The following is an 18,847-nucleotide window of genomic DNA, read 5'->3' on the forward strand; positions in this document are numbered from 1 at the left end:
AAGCTATCCCTGTAACAGAAAAGCAAAAATTTGTGTGCCCCCTCCAGAAAAACAGAGTTATATCAACACAAGAAGGTGAGCGAGTTTTTCTCTACTGAATCCAAATACTCTTTTTCTTGATCTTCAGGTAAGCAGGCAATGAGGGATAAATGATCGGGAAAACAAAAACAAACAACCAAAACCCAGAAAGTCCTAAACAAATGGATGACCTCTGACCCTAAAATTTGTGCAAACACAATTTCTGAATTGCTTTCAAGCCACAAACGAAATAACACAAACTTAGTAGAAGTATTTTATATACTTCACTTTTCCCACCACAGATTCTCTTCTGTGGCATTTACACTGGACGTTATATATGCTAAATGTAATGTTCTTATGAAATCTATTAATTTTTCAGTTTCATAAGTAGTAAACAACCACCAAATATGGATGATGTGGAGCCTTATTTTAGTACCTCACTAAGATTTATATTTGTTTTGCATCATATCTTACTGCTGCAGTAAGGCACTGGAACAATTCAGTATTACTGATAGGATGGGTCTTGACAACAACACATTAATATGTCTAGGAGAGGAATCAGTGAAGGATGCAGAGAAAACTAAATACACCGTTCATATCTTAGCTTTGGAAAACGCAAAGTAAGATACCTTAATGCTGAGATACAGTTCCTGTTCAATGTAATTTCCATTTCCATTTTAGCTCCCTCATGTTACAGGCAGATTTCATATATCTTTACCCTTTGAGTTATTTTTTCCTTTACCTCGAATGCTCATGTCAGAGTATTCATACTATAGTCTAAATTTTCATATTCAAAAAAAAAAAATAAAAAAAACCCCAAACCCCCCAAAATCCAAAGAAAACCTCCATGCAGTTAGAATCTACTATTAATTAATAACATTGTTTCAGTGTGACTTAATAGTACACAGTAATTTGACAGATAAGTACATGAAGAAAATCCATACAGTGCAGAAGGCTCAAAGGCTCACAACAAGCAGGCTAAAAGCAAAAATAAGAGAGAGGGGGAACACTAGTAACTAGTAACACACACTAAACGGGAATGAAAAAAGAATCCGTAAAATTCACTTGATTTTGCAGGAAGAAGCAGCTTTGCCATTCGCAACTTTGCCACTAATGCAGCATGCAGTGACATTAAAAATCATGTCATGGTGAACACAGAGAAATGTGTGTACCGAGACGTGAGATTATTTCAAACCTACAGAACTGGAAAAGCTGTACTCAACTTAAGAAAAAGGTCAAAGGGAAATCTACAGCAAAGGACAAGACCCAATGCACAGAAAGAATGCTGCCTACAGCACATAGAGGGAAGGCTCTCTAAATGCAGTTCCTCAATTAGTGGCCTAAATGAAGAAAGCATTTAAGCACCTGCAACCCTCATACCAATATTCAGAGGAAATAAAAATAATTCTGCCTATAAAATCCATGGGACCAGCAAGCATTGGAGACAGTGTCATATGAGAGAGTCATAGTCAGCCTCAGGTAAATGGGTCTAATTAGATCAGAGTCAACAGGCTACATTTGCTGAAGTTTGATTTGGTGTTAAGTGCCACACACGTCTGTTGTGTCTGTTTCTGTGAACTACATGTTCCAGAAAGGAAAAGGGTCTGGCCAGATCTAAGATACCAAAATGCACTGTGTCAGCAATTTTCTCAGCCCTTTCTCCTCCCCAGGTAAGCCAAGCTTGGGTTTGGCCAAATTCTTAGGCACAAGTCTTGAAGAAGACTGGCCAGAGAGGGCTCCATGACTTTCCTAAAGATGCTATCAGTTGGCCACATCCTAACTGTCAGATCCTGAAAATGCTGTACACAGTCATAAACTAGACATGTTAAAGGCTACTTTTATAATCTGATTTCTTTCTCAAAGAATAACAGACTACATAATCAACTGCATAAGGCTTGTTATATCCACTTTGCTGCATCTCAAGCAACCTGAAAATATACCCATCCTCTTAAAGCTACCATTAAGTTGCAACAGTTAGACAATTGCAAGACTTGGGCATCTGGTTTACAGTATATAGCTTCTGGATATTGACAAGAAACAAAAAGATGTATCAGAAAAGTACTGCAATTATTGCAGAAGGTAGAAAAGTCGTCATCAACCAAAATCCCCAAGTATCTTCTTCCACACTATAAAGAAAAATACTTTTCAGATGTGGGTGGCATAGTAATCATGTAATGAAGAACAGGAGAAGCTGGGCTTAGGGATGGACAATGATGCCACAGAAGTGGTATGTGTGCAAACACACAGATAAGTATTTGTGTCCCAAGAACCCAAACAACCGGAAGATTGAATCATAGATTGAATCATAGAGGTTTGAGATGAAAGATCCCACCACAGCATTGTTCTCTTCAGTTCAAGTAAATTAAGTGCTCCTCTGCAAAGCTGAGCAGTCATGTACTGCAAACACCTATGTTTTGCCTTTTCCAAAAATGTCATTTTGGTAGTAACTTAAGCATGTGAGGAAATCTGCTGATGAGTACGCAAAGTTGTTTTCTCTTTGATGTGCTGCTCAGAACAGCATGAAAAATTATAACAGAAAAAACTATCTACATGCTAAAGGATGTTTCTCAAGTGCAGGATGAAAGATGATCTGCTGCTAAGTAGTATGAAGTTAAGCCCCTTTTTGGAGGAACAGTGGTCATTTGTGGAAGAAAAAGCATATGTTGTCTACTCCAGATCTAACTGTTGATAATCCACTTGTGAAATGTCAGTGTTTCCTTGAATAACTAGAAGCCACTATGTCATCAATATCTTCTTCTGTTTCATCCAGATAATCCTAAATGACAAACAGGCATTTTAGTCATCATGTTCTGCTCTGTATTTGGTCAGCCTCTGCCACTTAGTTTTGTTTCATATATTTTCCACTTTTGGAAGACAGTGCAGAATACATCCAAAATTCTAATCTCTAGAGGAATTTCATATTACATTTTTACATCTTTGCACATCCACACAGCCTAAGTGGAAAAGTTGCTTTTCTGGTTTTAGGGTTCAATTGATTGGGAACTGAAAAACTTGAAATACATTTTTCATATCTTATTCTGGAGATGCATACCTTTGCATAGCCAGCAACTCTGCACCTAAACAAAACCCACTTCCATACCTACTAACAATCCCATGTGAAATACCTTATTCTACTTCCTGCTATTTGCATTCAGGAATTCAGGTTTGGAAATTTTAGAGGGAAACTGTGAGAATTTTTCAAATCTTAACAAAATAAATGAGTGAACTGAGGTCCAATGCCAGGGGCCCGGAGATCACTGAAACTGGTTTACCTAAAGACATTTGTAGCCAGATGCCACTAGATGATTAATTTCTTGGTTACAGTCCAGGTTATGTTTCTATGGGACACAACTTGTATTACGCTAGCACCCTTTCATGCTTTCTTTAGTTTCATGAACACTATCATTAACATAGACCCACTTTCTAACAGGCAGTGCTGAAAGCCCTGGGTTATTGTCAAACGACATGGGAAAAATCTTGCTCTGCCATCATACACACTGAATATATTTAAGGTGTAAACAAAAATCCAGTTGATGTGCATATTTTAAAAATAATTAAATTCCTGTATTACTTGAATAGCTAAAAAAAGAGGTGGGGAAATCAATGAATTCATGATTCATAGCTTCATAGGTATGCTTGAGTTTTAATAAACAAGACAGAACTGTAACACCTTTAGTTCATATACAGAAAAAAAATATTTAAACAAATCAATAGAGTAAAATCTAAAAAGTTAAAATCTAGTTGATGGTCCTAATAGGACTGTTCACTTTAGGTAAAAGTTACAGGAAAAAACTCCAACAGACATTTATCATCCTATTAAGTGTAGCTTGGAAACTTCAAGCATTTCCTTAAACCTTATGGCAGGTATTTTGGAGGACTCTGCTTCTAGTTGTAGAGGAAGTCAAATGTTCAACTGCCTGATATCTGCTTTAAAACCTTAAAAATCTCATGTGGTAAGCTACTTCACACCCTGTTGCTTTGTGGCTCTCATTCTCTTAATCTATACAGCAAAGTACTGTATTCAAACTCAAGAGTTCTATGCTAATCAGGAAAAACAGAGCAGAGAGGAAATGCTGCTGGAGAGCTGAACTGTCACAGTTTATGTCAAGATCGGCAGAGCATTTTTCATTAGAAAACATACAACTAGCTGTTGCATCTCTTCTCCTTTGCTTCAGTGACAGACCTGAAATAAAAGCATCTGAAAGTGATGCAAAATTTTCTATTACTACTTTCCTACCTTAACTGCATATTTAATATCGAGCAGAGGGAAATCAGGACAAGCCACTATTCTATTTGGGACCAAAATTTACATACTAAAGCAAATATTCTTAGCTTCATGTTCTTACAATGAGCTTTCTCTGCTGATCTCTTCTCCTGTCCTATCTATTTAGAGCATTGTTACCACCCCACAGAAAAAAAGAAGTCACATATATTTTATACTCTATGAAAAAAGTCCATGGAGACCAAGGCACAGCAGAGCAAACTATTTCAGGGAGACAACTGAACCCCCAAAAGTAACACCCCCAAAACCCCTAAAGCAAAAACAAAACACCCCAACCCATCATTCACTTCTTTCCTCACTGACTTCAGAATTCAAGTGGTGTACTCAAGTTTAAAACTTGGTACATGAATACACCATTTTCTTTCTCTCCTGTACCACAATTGCTTCTTCCTGTTGTAACACGTGCAAAACTCCTTCCTTTGCACTGTTGTATACATTCTTGTGGACTTGCTACATTTTTACTGCTGAATAATTAAATACAAGGCAAAAAATAAACATCTTCGGACTGGGGTGTTTCAGGTCAAGACACTCAAATATTAAAATTCCTAATGTCAGCTGGCTGACTGACAATTTTTGTCTACAAGTAGATATCTGAAACGAAAAGAATGGTTAATGTTTAACCAATGCTCTTGATCCATTTTGCATTGCAAAGATTATGTTTCTTAGGAGGTGTTACAGAACTGCAACTACGTAATTGGTTAGTGTTATTAGCTTATTAAAGTTAGAGATAGTAGGACATTAATCTTATGTTCTCCTGTGGGTGTTATAAAATGCATGTTATCCAATTACTTCTAACAAAGCAGATGAGCACGTAACAAACACTACTTGTTCAAGAACTCAACACACATCTCTCTAGATAAGGTGCTCACACCTGATCACAACACTAGATTTAACTGCTTCCCCATACGCCTTGACAAATACATACAACAGTATGTGGATTTCTGGAGGTTGTCCCTTTTCACTATCTTCAGAAATACTAAATTAGAGAAGAAAATATCCATTCAATTTTCCAGCTGGTCTCTCTCCATGTATGTAATGGGTTTTCCTGATAAAGCTGAGAGCAAAGCGGCTGAAAGCCTTTTCCCACCCTATCAGCTGATGAATTTCATCAATCTGCATATTCTACTGACATGAAGCATCTCCCACAGCACTGCTGCCAGCTACCATCACCTAGGAATAAGAAGCTGAAGGACCTCAGCTAGCTCCACCAGCTGGCCAGGAGAAAATGAGGTTTAACTTTCCTGAGGCTGCAGGAGCTGTTACCATCTTCATCACACACACATACACACACACACACACGTATATATATATATATATATACACACACACATATATGTATGTATGTATAAAAAATGTTTTGCCTCTTATGTTGAGCAGCAAATAAATTAAATTCCAGCAGGAATGCAACTTTTATCTCAAAACCCTGTATCCATAATGAATATAGGGCAAGACTCTGAAGGACTCCTGTAAGTCAACCTACCCTAAAATTATGGTAACACTCAAGCTGATGAATGAAATCAATTTATTTCCTAAGACACAGCAAGTGAGAATATGATATATTATATATTTATTATTATAAGAGATCTATGAACCCCATTATGAATTAAATTTAAAGGGAAATTAGCACTCTCACAGACCCTGGAGCAACTAAATCAAGGTTATACCACAAGAAAGATCTACATTAGCAAAAAACCTACAAAGTTGCTGAGATGCAAGCCAAAAATTCATTCAGAGGCAGCAAGAAAGAAAACGAAAAGGAAAAAAAAAAATCCTTCAGAATAAGAAGACAAAAATCAAAGAACAGAAAACCACCCTGGACTTAGCGTCTCTGGTACCTGCCTCAGAAATCCTTAAGTTGTAACTGCTCCACCATTTACAACTAGAGCAGAAAACTGATAAAAAGATATTTAAAGTTTTTATTTTCTTATTTTATGCTTTCCTTCTGCAATCTTTTCCAGCTTTTTAACCAAGAACACATCCTTTTCCTTTGTTGCAATTAAAAATTAAACCACTTATTTTTGAAGCTTTTCTTCCACAGAAATCTGACACACAGGAATGGCCTTTTTTATTTCCTTACAGATTAACCCAACTGTCCTGGTTTAGCAGTAGCAGTCATTTTTTCTACTGGTGCAGTGCTGTGTTTTGACTTTCCGCCTGGGAACAGAGCTGATAACACCGATGTTTAGACTGACCAAGGACTTTGAGAGTCTCATGCTCTGCCAGGGAGGAGGAGAAGGTGGGAGGAAGCAGGGACAGGACACCTGACCCAAACTAGCCAAAGAGGTATTCCATACCACAGCATGTCATGCCCGGGATGTAGAACTGAGAGTTCCGGGAGGGGCTGGATCATGGCAGGGTGGGGGTGAGGTACCGGTTGGTGAGCGGTTGCATTCTCTTGCTTGTTATTTCCTTTATCATTATTACTATTAGTGGTAGCAGTAGTGATTTGTGTTATACCTTAGTTATTAAACTGTTCTTATCTCAACCCGTGGGAGCTGCATTCTTTTGATTCTCCTCCCCGTCCCTCCAGGAGCGGAGGGAAGAAAGGTGGGGGGGGAAGTGGACTGCGTGGTTCTGATTTACGGCCTGGGCTTAAACCACGACACCAACCAAAGCAATGCTGCAGGCAAATTCTCTGAGCACTTACAATCCAAGAAACAGATGGGAATCCCAAATTGTTTTCCACCAAGCCACAAGTATCAGAGGCTACAAGAAGGGGAGACATCTCCCATGGCCAATGCTCTTCTGAAAAGAGCAGATGGCAGGGAAGAACTATGACAATAGACAAAGTGCATAAACTATAATGCAGAGGACTATGGGTTTTCTTAAGTTATAAGCCCAATTTCAGAACTTCAGAAAAAAGTATAATTAGATGAAGCACTTTTTTCAATAACTCTTCTTCCCCTCCCTGCATATTTAATAAGCTTGGAAATTCTTTCACAGCAATTACACGCATCTGCAACTCTGCTCTCATGAGACCTCACTTGGAGTATTGTATACAGTTCTGGTGTCCTCAACAGCAAAAGGACATGGAATTGTTGGAACAAGTCCACAGGAAGGCCACAAGGATGATCAGGAGGCTGGAGCACCTCCAGTATGAAGATAGGCTGAGAAAGCTGGGGCTGTTCAGCCTGAAGAAGAGAAGGCTGCATAGAGACCTCATAGCAGTCTTCCGGTATCTGAAGGGGGCCTAAAAGGATGCTGGGGAGGGACTCTTCATTAGGGACTGTAGTGATAGGACAAGGGGTAACGGGTTAAAACTTAAACAGGGGAAGTTTAGATTAGATATAAGAAAGAAGTTCTTTACTGTGAGGGTGGTGAGGCACCACAGGAAGGTTAGGGAAGGCAGCTTGGTTGCCCAAGGAAGTTGCGAATGCTCCATCCCTGGCAGTGTTCAAGGCCAGGTTGGACAGAGCCTTGGGTGACATGGTTTAGTGTGAGGTGTCCCTGCCCATGGCAGGTTGGGGTGGAACTTGATGATCTTAAGGTCCTTTCCAACACTAACTATTCTATGATTCTATGTGCAGAAGAAAAGAAGGAAGTTATGAATCACTTCAAGAAAAGCAGCCTAGAATACATAGAAAAAGCCATGGAGATGTATATCAGAAAACAGCGAACAGGAAAAAGCACCAAGCAACAGTAGCAGAACTAAAAGGGTGGGCTTCGTTTGATAAAAATATACATAAGGGAAAAATCAAAACCAAAGATGAAAGCCTTTAAATTATAGTATTTCTCAGCACCAAAATTAAAATTTAAGAAAGTATGAATTAACAAAACTTCAGAGCATGTGTAATATAGTGCCTAAAATTTCTTTTCAGGCTAGATTTCTTTCACCTGTGAACTCAAAAACCAGAAAATCAGTAACAATCTGTAACCATGACTGCTCAATGGAATCATTCCATAGCCAACATACTCAAAAAATGAAGCTATTTAAAAACTCATCACATATCCCTGAAATAGATACATATAAATACATACAGTGCCGATTTCATAAGTCTGAACAAACAGGATTTCCACCAGATAACCATTTACATGTTTATAACTCACCAGTTCCTGATCTAAGGCACTAGGTACAGATCTGCTTCTTACGCTCAGAGAATCCTCATTTCCGTCAGAGAACGATTCACTCAAATCTATCTCAGATCGGCTACGATCTGTAAAATAAAAGCAATTAAAATGCTTGCTATAATTTATACAAAAACATTCAGTGCCATCTTCTACAAACCCAACTGGTTTTTAATTTAAAAAAAATCAAAACATTTTAGGTATCTGTCATAAACTATGGCAACTGAACACCATGATAATGGAAAACTATGTTTTTCTGATGCTGTTCAGCCTTCTGGTCAATAATTTTTCTCCTGCAGTATATGTCTGCTGTAATTGCCTCCTGTGGATATTACAGATCAAGTTTTTTACTTTCTCTGGTAGGCCTATCAGCCTGGAACATTGCCAGATTTACAGTCCAAGTGTTCATGGTGATTATCACATCTCCACCACCACCAAACTCTCCCCAGTGTCTGCTTCAAAATTAAGCAACTAGGGATGGACATAGAAAGTACTTCTGCCATTACTGATGTTCCCCATGCAGAAGTGAAGAGGCAGTGAACAAGCCTCGAGACCTGCACAAATTTCTTTTAAGTCCTACAGGTCTCTTAGCCATTCTATAGGCATAAAACATGTAAGATGTCTTGGAGAAAGACCTTAGTCCTCTGCATATAAATATTCTGTGTGACTGTTCAATATACTGTGAAAGAAAGATTGACCCTGAAGGTAGGAATCTGGAAAGTTTTTAACTGTTAATCTTCTATCTGGGCTATAGATCTCCAGAGCTTAATTTCCTTTGAGATCCCCCAACAAAGAGACAATGAAGAATCTCCCAGGTTGCCTGCAATTTTGCTCAGTGTCCAGTTGCTTTGGTAACATGAGGTCAATTCTTTTCTACTAGGAAAGTCTTTATTTTGTAAGGTAGCAGAAACAAGAGAATTTTCACTTCCTAAAGAAGTAGTAGTCTGTAACTTCTCTGCCTGGAGTTGCACCATACAATATTCTCAAATAAACTCTGAATCTTTCAGGTTCTAAAATCTAAGATGAAGACCATTATGTCCTTCAATTAGCTCTATGCGATACACCACTAGGTTTCTGCTTTGGGCTAAATTCAGGTGAAATGAAGTGAGCCCTATCGTGTTTTGGAGATAAACTTGTATATCTGAACCAACTCTGTTAGCCATGTAAGAAGTTGACCGAGTACCTGGGAGGAGCAGAAGAGGTCAGGGCTTTCCTACCTCCTATTTCAGAAAGGAAAAGGAGGATCTCCACCCACAGTTGCAAAGTGGGTCTCGCAGCACCTTCCTGTGCAAGCCTCATTTACTTAACAGCCTCCAATGAAATGAGGTAAATTACAGAGGAATTGACTGGCTCAGTGCATCGCGTATAAAAATAAAAGGACATGAAGTCTGTAAGGGAACTGTTCTCTGACAGCTCATTGTTTTCCATATATGCTTCTGGGAAAAGTGAGTGTGAAATGTAATGGCAGACAGGTAGTATATGCACAGAGTCAACCACATAGAGAATAATATAACAATGTCCAATTACGAACAAAATCTTGTAACAATTCTAAGAGCATATAACTTACCTAATACTAACTTTGTGCCAAAATTACTGGAATTAAGAATACTGTATTTTCAAATATAAAACTTGTTAAGTGGTATAAACTTGCTTTGAAAATGGAAGAATTTTCAGAATGAATATGAAGAAGTTTATGAAATTTAATAATCCCCTGATGATATAGGCTGGCAGAAAGAAGGAAAAGATTTAATACTTGCCTGATGACAAAGACACCCTAGAAACGGCAATGGAAGGTGTTCCAGATGCTTTCCTACCACGCTTCTTTACTAAATCTTCAGGTACACTTTCACTTGCTGGAATAATCACTCCATTGTCTAAGACAATGTCCTGACCAATAAGAAAAATGCACATCCCATAAATACAAAAAGCAAGCTTATTCACTATCAGCTTAAAAGCATCATTTCCATCAGCCCACAGAACTCTAAAGCTCCTTTAGCATTCAGTCTATTACTGAATGTATTTAGATTACAATCTAATGTGCTTTGCTTAGCACAGATCATGCATAAAATTTGCACAAAGATATGTTTCACGCTTACATTCTAATTTTGCAACTGAAGAATCAGAGCAATGCATTAGGAGTGAAAGGGGGGAAATGAAACACTCCAATTTATTAGAATTTTACTTAGCTTGGAAATCAAAATAATAAAAAAAGGCAAGAAAATATAAAAACTAATTATTTTTTTATACCAGCATAAGAATTTTATTCAGAGTAAACCCAAATATATTTGAACTAATTAAATTATGCCAGTGTAACCCCCTAAGTAAAACTGATATGCTTGATATTATGGCTTTTTATCTTCCTGTAAAGGAATAGCTAACAACATAACTCCATCTAAACCAAATGGATTGGCCTTTTTCAACCAAATCTAATGCACTTGAAGTCAAGTCAGCCTGTGGACCAGCAAGCATATAAATAAAACACCTATTAATTTATTTACAGCTCCCAAAACTGCCCTTCATATATGCTAACTTACTTTTTACCAGGAAAGACAAAATATTAGACCACATATTTGGAAGTTAGAAAAAAAAGTATTTATGTATTCAATAGGTCTCTGATATCAAATGCTTACATACTTTTTCCCAAACTTCAGTGGTAAAAGACATTACTCTGACTATAAATTTCACTTTTCTTTTACACTTCAGTCATGGCAACTGGAATAACTTGCTAGTTTAATCCTGATTTCTTAAGGGGGGGTGACTGAAATGAGATGGATGTCTCAGTGCACAGCAAGGCAGAGGAGCTGCTTGACAAAGAGGCAGGCTATCTGGAAACGAAGAGAGTGTCTGCTTCTGGCTTCTGGCTAGATGCTTATTATGGAACAGCCAAGGCAGCTAGCTCAGTCATGCCCACCTACATCCCAAGAGGCCTAACAACAGGTAAGAGGAATCCCACCTTCCATTTTGATAAAGCTTCGAGCACACATTTTGTGTTATGCCATAAACTATGCAGAGCCCAGTGTCCAAAGCCAGAAGAACCTCAAGTCAGTACGGTTTCATCTTCTGCAAGTACTGATCTTGCGAAGTTTTCCTTAGAAGTAGTGGAACATGCTGGACTCTGCATGTTTAAAGTCACATCCTTAGCATCCACAACACTTACTCAAGGCCCTGAAATGCCAAAATGTTTACTCCCATCTTTCTGCTTCTCAGTTCAGAATCTGTAACTGATTATGTAATGCTGGATATTAACAGCAATTCTTAGACAAAAGAAAAATGTCTGCCAAACCAAAAACCCCATCACTGATATGACATGACACATTTTGTTCTAGTGAAGAACTTCACTGGTCTCAGCAGAATTAAGGAATAAACAAAATCTCTCTAAGGCTTGTTCTTTCCAGGCTAAAAATCAAGCTAAAAGGGCTGATACCAGCCAAGTCATCTTGTTTGGTGTCAGCTCTGCATCAATGTACTTACCCTGCTATAATCTGCAGTCATGCTGCGCATGCTGAGTGCCGGAGACCTCGGAAGGGAAGGTATGGAAACATTGCCTCTGGTCATGGGACCCACAGCCCCTTTCATATGGCCTGCAGTGGCCTCTGCATCACTGCTGTTCAGTGAAAGAGTACTCCCTCTGTGATGGAGAGAAGGTATTAAAGTGCTATTGTTTTAAGCAAACCAAAGCAACCCATTTAGTGTACCACTGCAATAAAACAACCATGGTAACAGTTTACTAGAATAACATTGCCCCAGCTGAACTGTGTGACAAGTAATGCAAGAGCTTTCAGCACTTCTACCATAACTGAAAAAGCCCAAGTGAGTGACTTTTGTCCAGGCTGCAGAAGCTGCATTCATCCATGAACATGGTAATGTTCAGGGTCAGGCTGGACAGGGCCTTGAGCAACCTGGTCTTCTGGGAGGTATCCCTGCCCATGACAGTGGTGTTAGAACCAGATGACCTTATGGTCCTTTCCAACCCAAAACATTCTATGTTCATTTTGCAGTGTTGGGATGTATTCGCACCCCAACAGTAGGTGTGATGACTTGTGTAACACTTCCTTGGTTTAAAGTAAAACCATGGTGACATGACAGTTCTGGCCACTTTCTGCAGCCAATGTTAATGCCAGCAATGTCTCCATTAAGTTTAAAATACTTGGCTATCTGCTTTCCATCCTCTCCATTAAAAAAAACACTTGTTCGCTGTCATACTTATATTGCAATAATGACTCTTGACCCAAGTCAATTGTTTCAACCAGCTTGGAAAGCTAGGAAAGCTAGACAAGCCTTTTTGCCAGATTTGTTAGTAAAAGTGATAAAAAAACCCCCACATCTGTGATCAGTATACCAGAACACAGCTGCTGTTCAATACCACAATAAACAGAAAATTTTCCATGGCACATTTTCCATTAGAAAATACTGACTCAATGTGAATATTGAGGAGGTGTAGAAAGGGTAAGCTGCTGCACCTTCTTGATAGTGAAATGTATTTCAGAATACATTTAAAAATATTTTTCAATGCAATTTAAAACATTTCCAATTCAAGTTTTCTTTACATTTGAAATTTGCATTAAACATACAAGATCTCAGCCGATCTCTTCTTTCTCCATAAGCATCAGTTTAAACTTTTAATTTTTTTCACAATTCACAGAAACGTCAAAAAGTCTTCCAGACTGTAACAGTTTTGAGTACAGTTCTACTTACTGCTTCAAAATAAACCCAAACTGGTAAATAGGAATTGATGGAGGAATTGTACCCTATTCATATGGAAAATACAGTGTCAGAGGACAATAGTAGTGCAAATTTACTGCAGAAAATTTTTGGAACTGACAGTATATTTTCAGCCAAAAGAGGCTTGCTTAATCAGTATTTCAGATTTGCAGGCATCTTCACTGCGCTGGACAACAGCTGAATTTCACCCTCACTTGGTTTAGGCTGTCATCGTGTTTAGAGCAACTGCAGTAAAAATCTTCTCTACCACAATGGAAATTTTCATTAGAACTGTTGTTGAACTGAGAAAAACCACTCTGAAACACAACACCTCCTGAATCACTACATTAAGCAGTAAGCATAGGCTCTGAATCCACATTGGTGGAGTTACTGAAAACAACGAATATAAGGAAAAGCCCCAAACTCCAGGGCTGACTACAAATGTTATGCAACCATCATTTTGTATTTTAGTGAGCATATGGTAACTTTTTAACAATTACTGTCCTATTTCAGCAGTATATTGACATTAGATAATACATAATGAACACACTCTTCTGCATGTGCACTTCGTATATATACATGCCCTGCTACTTTTTAATTTGCTGAGACAGTGATCAACAAATCCTACTAAATGTGCTGCGACTGAATTTTAGTCCTATTTATTTACATAAAGATGCAGTTTTGGTGCTGCAAAATAAAATCAAGATTACTTGGCTGTCATCTGCATTTTAGCAAAGCTGTTGGACTTAAATGCACACACCTTAATTTCCAAGCCTACCAGTGTATGGAAAGTAGCCAGAAGGTTGAAAACCTGACTTTTACTGCGTGACATTCCCTTCCGATGGACTGCAATGACTTCCTGTTACAAAAATTGTTATTACAGATTATTTTTTTCCCTACTGTGTAAACTAATATAAATCAATAGGAGTGTTCAGAAGTAAGAGTAGACTGAGATAAAAGATTTGAAAACATGTTACAAAGGGTTCTGCAGGAATCATCAGTCAAACTGAGCCCCTGCACATCAAACCTGTTAAACAGATCTCTCTTGTACTTACCCCTTATTTCAATCTGCTTTTAGAGAGAGGTTCAACACATTTTGTATGCATTTTAAGTAGATGAAAAAAAAAAACCAAACCCCACATTATAAAACTATGCCAAGCATTTCCAGGTAGTATACAAGACCTCAGTACGATGAGGTAGTGTGCCTGTGTAGCTAAGCCTGAAATTCCTATACTGTTTCTCCTAGAAGTATCCTAGAATCTCAGTTCATTCAGCTGCAAAATCAGTAAACAGTTTTTTTGGAGTTAAAAATAAACCAGTTGAAGAGATGAACTTATGGCCTGGGACTCCCTGTTCTCAGCTCAGTTTGTCTTCCCTTAAACAGAAATTTCTAGAAAGAATGAAAATTCTTTCTCAGTTTCCTTGCTAATAGGTAAACTACTACCAATTTTGGCAATGCAGCTAAAAAGATGAGGGCAGTTAAAAAATCTAGGACAGCTACAGTGTCATAGGATGTTGTTATATTCTTTTAATTTGAAGCTGAAAACAGTTATGGATGGTGGCCTGGGAAGCTTTGCTGTTATTTTTAATAATTACTACTCAGTTCTGCTGCTTTTAAAACAAGTTTATGCAATATTAAGTAACTTTCTCTAAGAGTTCTCCAGAATTAGGACAAGGATGCTTGTGGGAGATCTGTGCTACTTGCTTTGATGTGCCAGACTGCAAGAAAGTTCTTGTGCAGCTAACCATAAATGAAGCAAAGTAATTTTGTCTGGGGTAATAGAATTCAGATAAGCTCTGTGTACACTTTTAGAAGGACAAATAGAATTAAATTGTCTATAAAAATAGCCTTTATGTTTTATTGCCTTGCTCGTCTTTCACATAAAGCATTAATTTCTAGCTTTTGCCCACAGCCAGGGTGCTGGATTTATTAAATTAGGGGTGTTGAGTTGCCTGTCATCTCATCCTCACCTGGCCAAATAGGTGCCCTGTGTCAAAGTACATAGTAATCCAACTGTGTTGCTAGGGAATACTTTTTGATATGGCACTTTCTAAATATTAGTTTGTGGAAGGATTGAGGAACAGCTTATATTTCTTAGTAGAAGGATGAAAATTCCTGTCTTGTACATGCATTCAGGGCCAAAAATCAACCTAAAGGGCTGATACCAGCCAAGTCATCTTGTTTGGTGTCAGCTGTATTTGGTGTTAGCTCTGCAGCACAGACACCGGATCTCTTTTCTCTTAGACCTTTCACTCATGAAAAGCAAAACAAATCTAGAAAACCAGCAAAAATACTACTGGTTCCATAAAAGTCAGGTATGAATCTGGTTAGATACAGAAAGCCTAGTTATCTTGGAGGAAAAAAAAAACCTTAGTGAACTGTGTAAGGATTAAAGAAGAAAACTCGCTTTGAAGCTGATTTGGCTTGTGAGTGCTTCAGCATCCATTGAAAACAAAAAAATAAATCAAACTATAAAGTTTCAAGAGGATTAAAACCATCAACTTTAGGCATGTTGCCGAACATCCAGCAATAGGGCTTTTGAATCGCAGGTAACAAAGAGAAGCAAGTTCTTGCTTAAAAAAGAAGGCTCATTTGCATGTGAATTAAACTTTGTGATGTTCATTTTACCTGATATCCTGTGTTTCTGTATACGTATTTGGAGTGTTGCAAGAGCACTGTTTTAGAGTCAGAAATTTCTATTGGATCTTACAGAAAATAGGATCATATAGACTTTTTTTATTAACAGAAAATTACTTTAAGTCTAGATTGTAAAATTTCCAGGTATGTGCACCCAAGCAAATAATGTTGGTCTACATCCAGCATAGACTATCCAACTGAACAAGGAAAAAAAAAAAAAAAAAAAAAGAGCTATTTTTTGGCTTTGTTTTGGAGGTGGGACATGAGAGGAATGTTGCATCTGGCCTTTTAAAATGCTACCAGAAAAAAATGATAAGAGATCTCCTAAGCCCAGAAGAATGATAAATGGAATTCTGTTAGAGATAACTGAGATGATAATCATGGAAAGAGAAGGGCAAAGAGAGCCTCTGAAGAAGAAAATATAAATTATAATCAATTACCATATCATTACCAAAGAAAAACTTTGGAACAAAAGGCCTCAGTTCTGCAGCCTGTACACAGCTTATCAACTAAAACCAGAAAGCAAAAACAACAACGTACTGACACCAATCACAGCTGAACACAAGGAAAGAAAAGCAAGATGGATGGAGATAATTTTTATGATGTTTTGTTTTGGTTTGGTTTTTTTTGTTGTTGTTGTTGTTGTTGGGTTTTTTAAACAAACTCTGCTTCTCAGGTAATATTAATGCCAAGCATTCAAAGACACAATATAACACAGAGGACTGACACACACCACTAAGCAAATCTCGGTGTGAGCTGTACCAGATTTCTGCTGCTCACCTCTCAGAGCAAGGCGTTGACTTGCCACTGGGCAGACTTTGAGTTTCAGCTTCCGAGCCTGTGCTCCTTTCACCTTCATCTTTGGCATTTGTAATTTCTCCTTTGGTAACTGCTCTAATTAGCTTCCTGATGAAAACATGGAATTAAAGATTTTAGAATTTGTAAGGTTGTTCCCAGGAAACAACAGCCTGACTGGAATACTGTGATGTGCGCATTTTGTTAATTTCATCTACCTGACCTACAGACAGCTCTGCGTATGAGTCAATACAGCACCAAACCTGGTTATCAAACCTATTTCTATTTCTTCATCTGATTTTTCTTCCCATTCACCCAATAGCCTCAAGTTACGTCCAAACACCACTCTTATAATCATCATCATCATCATCATCATGGCTTGACTTCACGAATGAAGATTTGGGAAGGGCTTTACCCACACTTACTACAAGCGCGCTGATGACTAAAAAGGCCAATGTGGGATAGGCAAATCTGGTTACAAAAAGCACAGTGAAAGGTCTCCTTGGGTGGTATAGGCAGGGCACGATTCTTTCTACGTTGTCTTTTCTCCTCGAGACTAATTCTGCGTGTGTTCTCAAAGGAGACAACAGCATTATGGAGTGACCAATGTTCTGAACCGCCTGCATGCAGGGTTGGGTCTGCGACTTCCAGTGCACCTTATCACCTGCCGTTTCGTCTCTCGCCTGTCGCTACAGGGCTTTGCAAGTGTGGGTAAACCCTTCTGGCCTGCACAGCGGATTTTTTAGGTGAGGCATATAGCGTGTGCGGAACTGGCCCCACCCTTTACACCTGAGGTTTATCTGCCACAGCCTACCGAGCTGGGACGATGACAGCAAAGTCCTCAGGTCATAGGCTTGATTAGAGTATCCTTCTCTTAGATGAATAGCCTTACAGAGCTAAACGAGCTCCATCTGCCCAGGTTTGAAGTTAGAGTTGTCCTTCTCCTAGGATGGTTGACTGAAGGCTAGTGAGCCCATCCTGCCCATGGACACACTTTGTCTGACCCTTCAGTTGAGACCTGTCTAGCATGGGAGATCCTACCAGAGGCATATGCCACCACCAGCATAGCTCCCAACCTCACAAGGGCATGCAAGCTCTTTCTCCATGGCAAGGGGGTGTCCATGGAAGAGTCTTATAATCATACAGTTGGTGCATCCGCCCATGTCCCCTGAGAGTAACCAAGTGCTCCTCTAAGGACACAGCCAAACTGGGACCACACACATCACAGAGACTGCAAAATGACCAGCAACATATCTGTTTATTTACTGCCACACACACAAGAAAGGGGCACTGCTTGACTATTAGGCTGCATTTGCACAGCCGGAAGCAAAAGGAAAACTTGGCTTGTGAGCAGAACCAACCAATATACATAAAAACCAGCCCCTCTGAATACTACATTTTGCATTTGCTTCTTGAGCAAACCTGCCTTTAAAGACACTCTGTTAGCTCAGAGTATAAACAAGAAAAATCCAGAAGCCTTTTTTCTGATACCCTTATAGTTGAAGAGTAATTACTGCTGCATTTCCTAGGAAACAGCAGTCTAATTATAGTAAGTATGCTTTTAAATGAAAGCTGTTTCTAACCCTGGAAAGTTAGAGGCAGATATGGAATGCTGAAGAAACTCAAAAGAAAATGCATTCAGCAATATACAACTGTTATCTGATTTATCCGTTTCCCAAAGAAAAGACTTTACCCTATCTTTCTAGGTCCACTGAAGACTGATTTATGCCCATTTGTGGAGGAGGCTGATACATCTGGCCTCTTTTCTTCATTCTCTTGGGGTTGATCTTTAAATATTCTTCCCTCATCCTTACTGGAAACTGTATCTTCAGTGGACAGGGAAAGAAGAAAAAAGTGAATGCACAAAAAAGGCAGAACATATGAAACAACACACAAAAAATAATTTTCCAATGCTAAATAAAACCGTATGATAAAATATCGTTAACACCCCTTCCAACAAACAACAACTCTGAGGGTTCTTTAACTTTTCCTTTCACTAAAAGAAAATAAGACTTTAAGTAGCTTGAAATGTTTCTCATTATCAACGCTTGTGTTGAACTACGCTTCTGAATTTATCACTGACAACATTTAATAAACAAAGGACCTGAAATATCATTTTACAGTGTACAGTAATTTTAGTGGTAAATGAAAGAATGTTTTCCTAATCAAAATGCTTGTTCAACTAGGAGCAAGGTGTGAGGGAAATGGCTTAAACATTTTTTAATGCTTCTATCGAGTAACAAATCACAAAATACCCAATTTGGCAAGCTTCATTATAGCTTCTGAAACATGCTGATATTGGCAAGATCAGTATTTTGCCTAGCAAAAATGGCAAATATATTTGCACC

At 38.5% G+C, this 18,847-nt stretch overlaps 1 protein-coding gene across 1 annotated transcript in view; it reads right to left on the reverse strand.

Annotated features, from left to right (window-relative positions):
* SYTL5 (synaptotagmin like 5) overlaps positions 1-18,847 on the reverse strand; it is a gene marked incomplete at both ends in the record, with an annotated part of 55,265 nt that overhangs the window by 14,996 nt on the left and 21,422 nt on the right. Inside the window, 7 exon segments of the mRNA XM_080613516.1 lie at positions 2,702-2,725; positions 2,729-2,794; positions 8,348-8,454; positions 10,123-10,252; positions 11,837-11,993; positions 16,485-16,610; positions 18,193-18,325. Of these exon segments, the coding sequence (XP_080469642.1) occupies positions 2,702-2,725; positions 2,729-2,794; positions 8,348-8,454; positions 10,123-10,252; positions 11,837-11,993; positions 16,485-16,610; positions 18,193-18,325 (743 nt within the window).

Source organism: Psittacula echo (assembly GCF_963264785.1).
Source record: "Psittacula echo genome assembly, chromosome: 3".
Taxonomy (NCBI): domain Eukaryota; kingdom Metazoa; phylum Chordata; class Aves; order Psittaciformes; family Psittacidae; genus Psittacula; species Psittacula echo.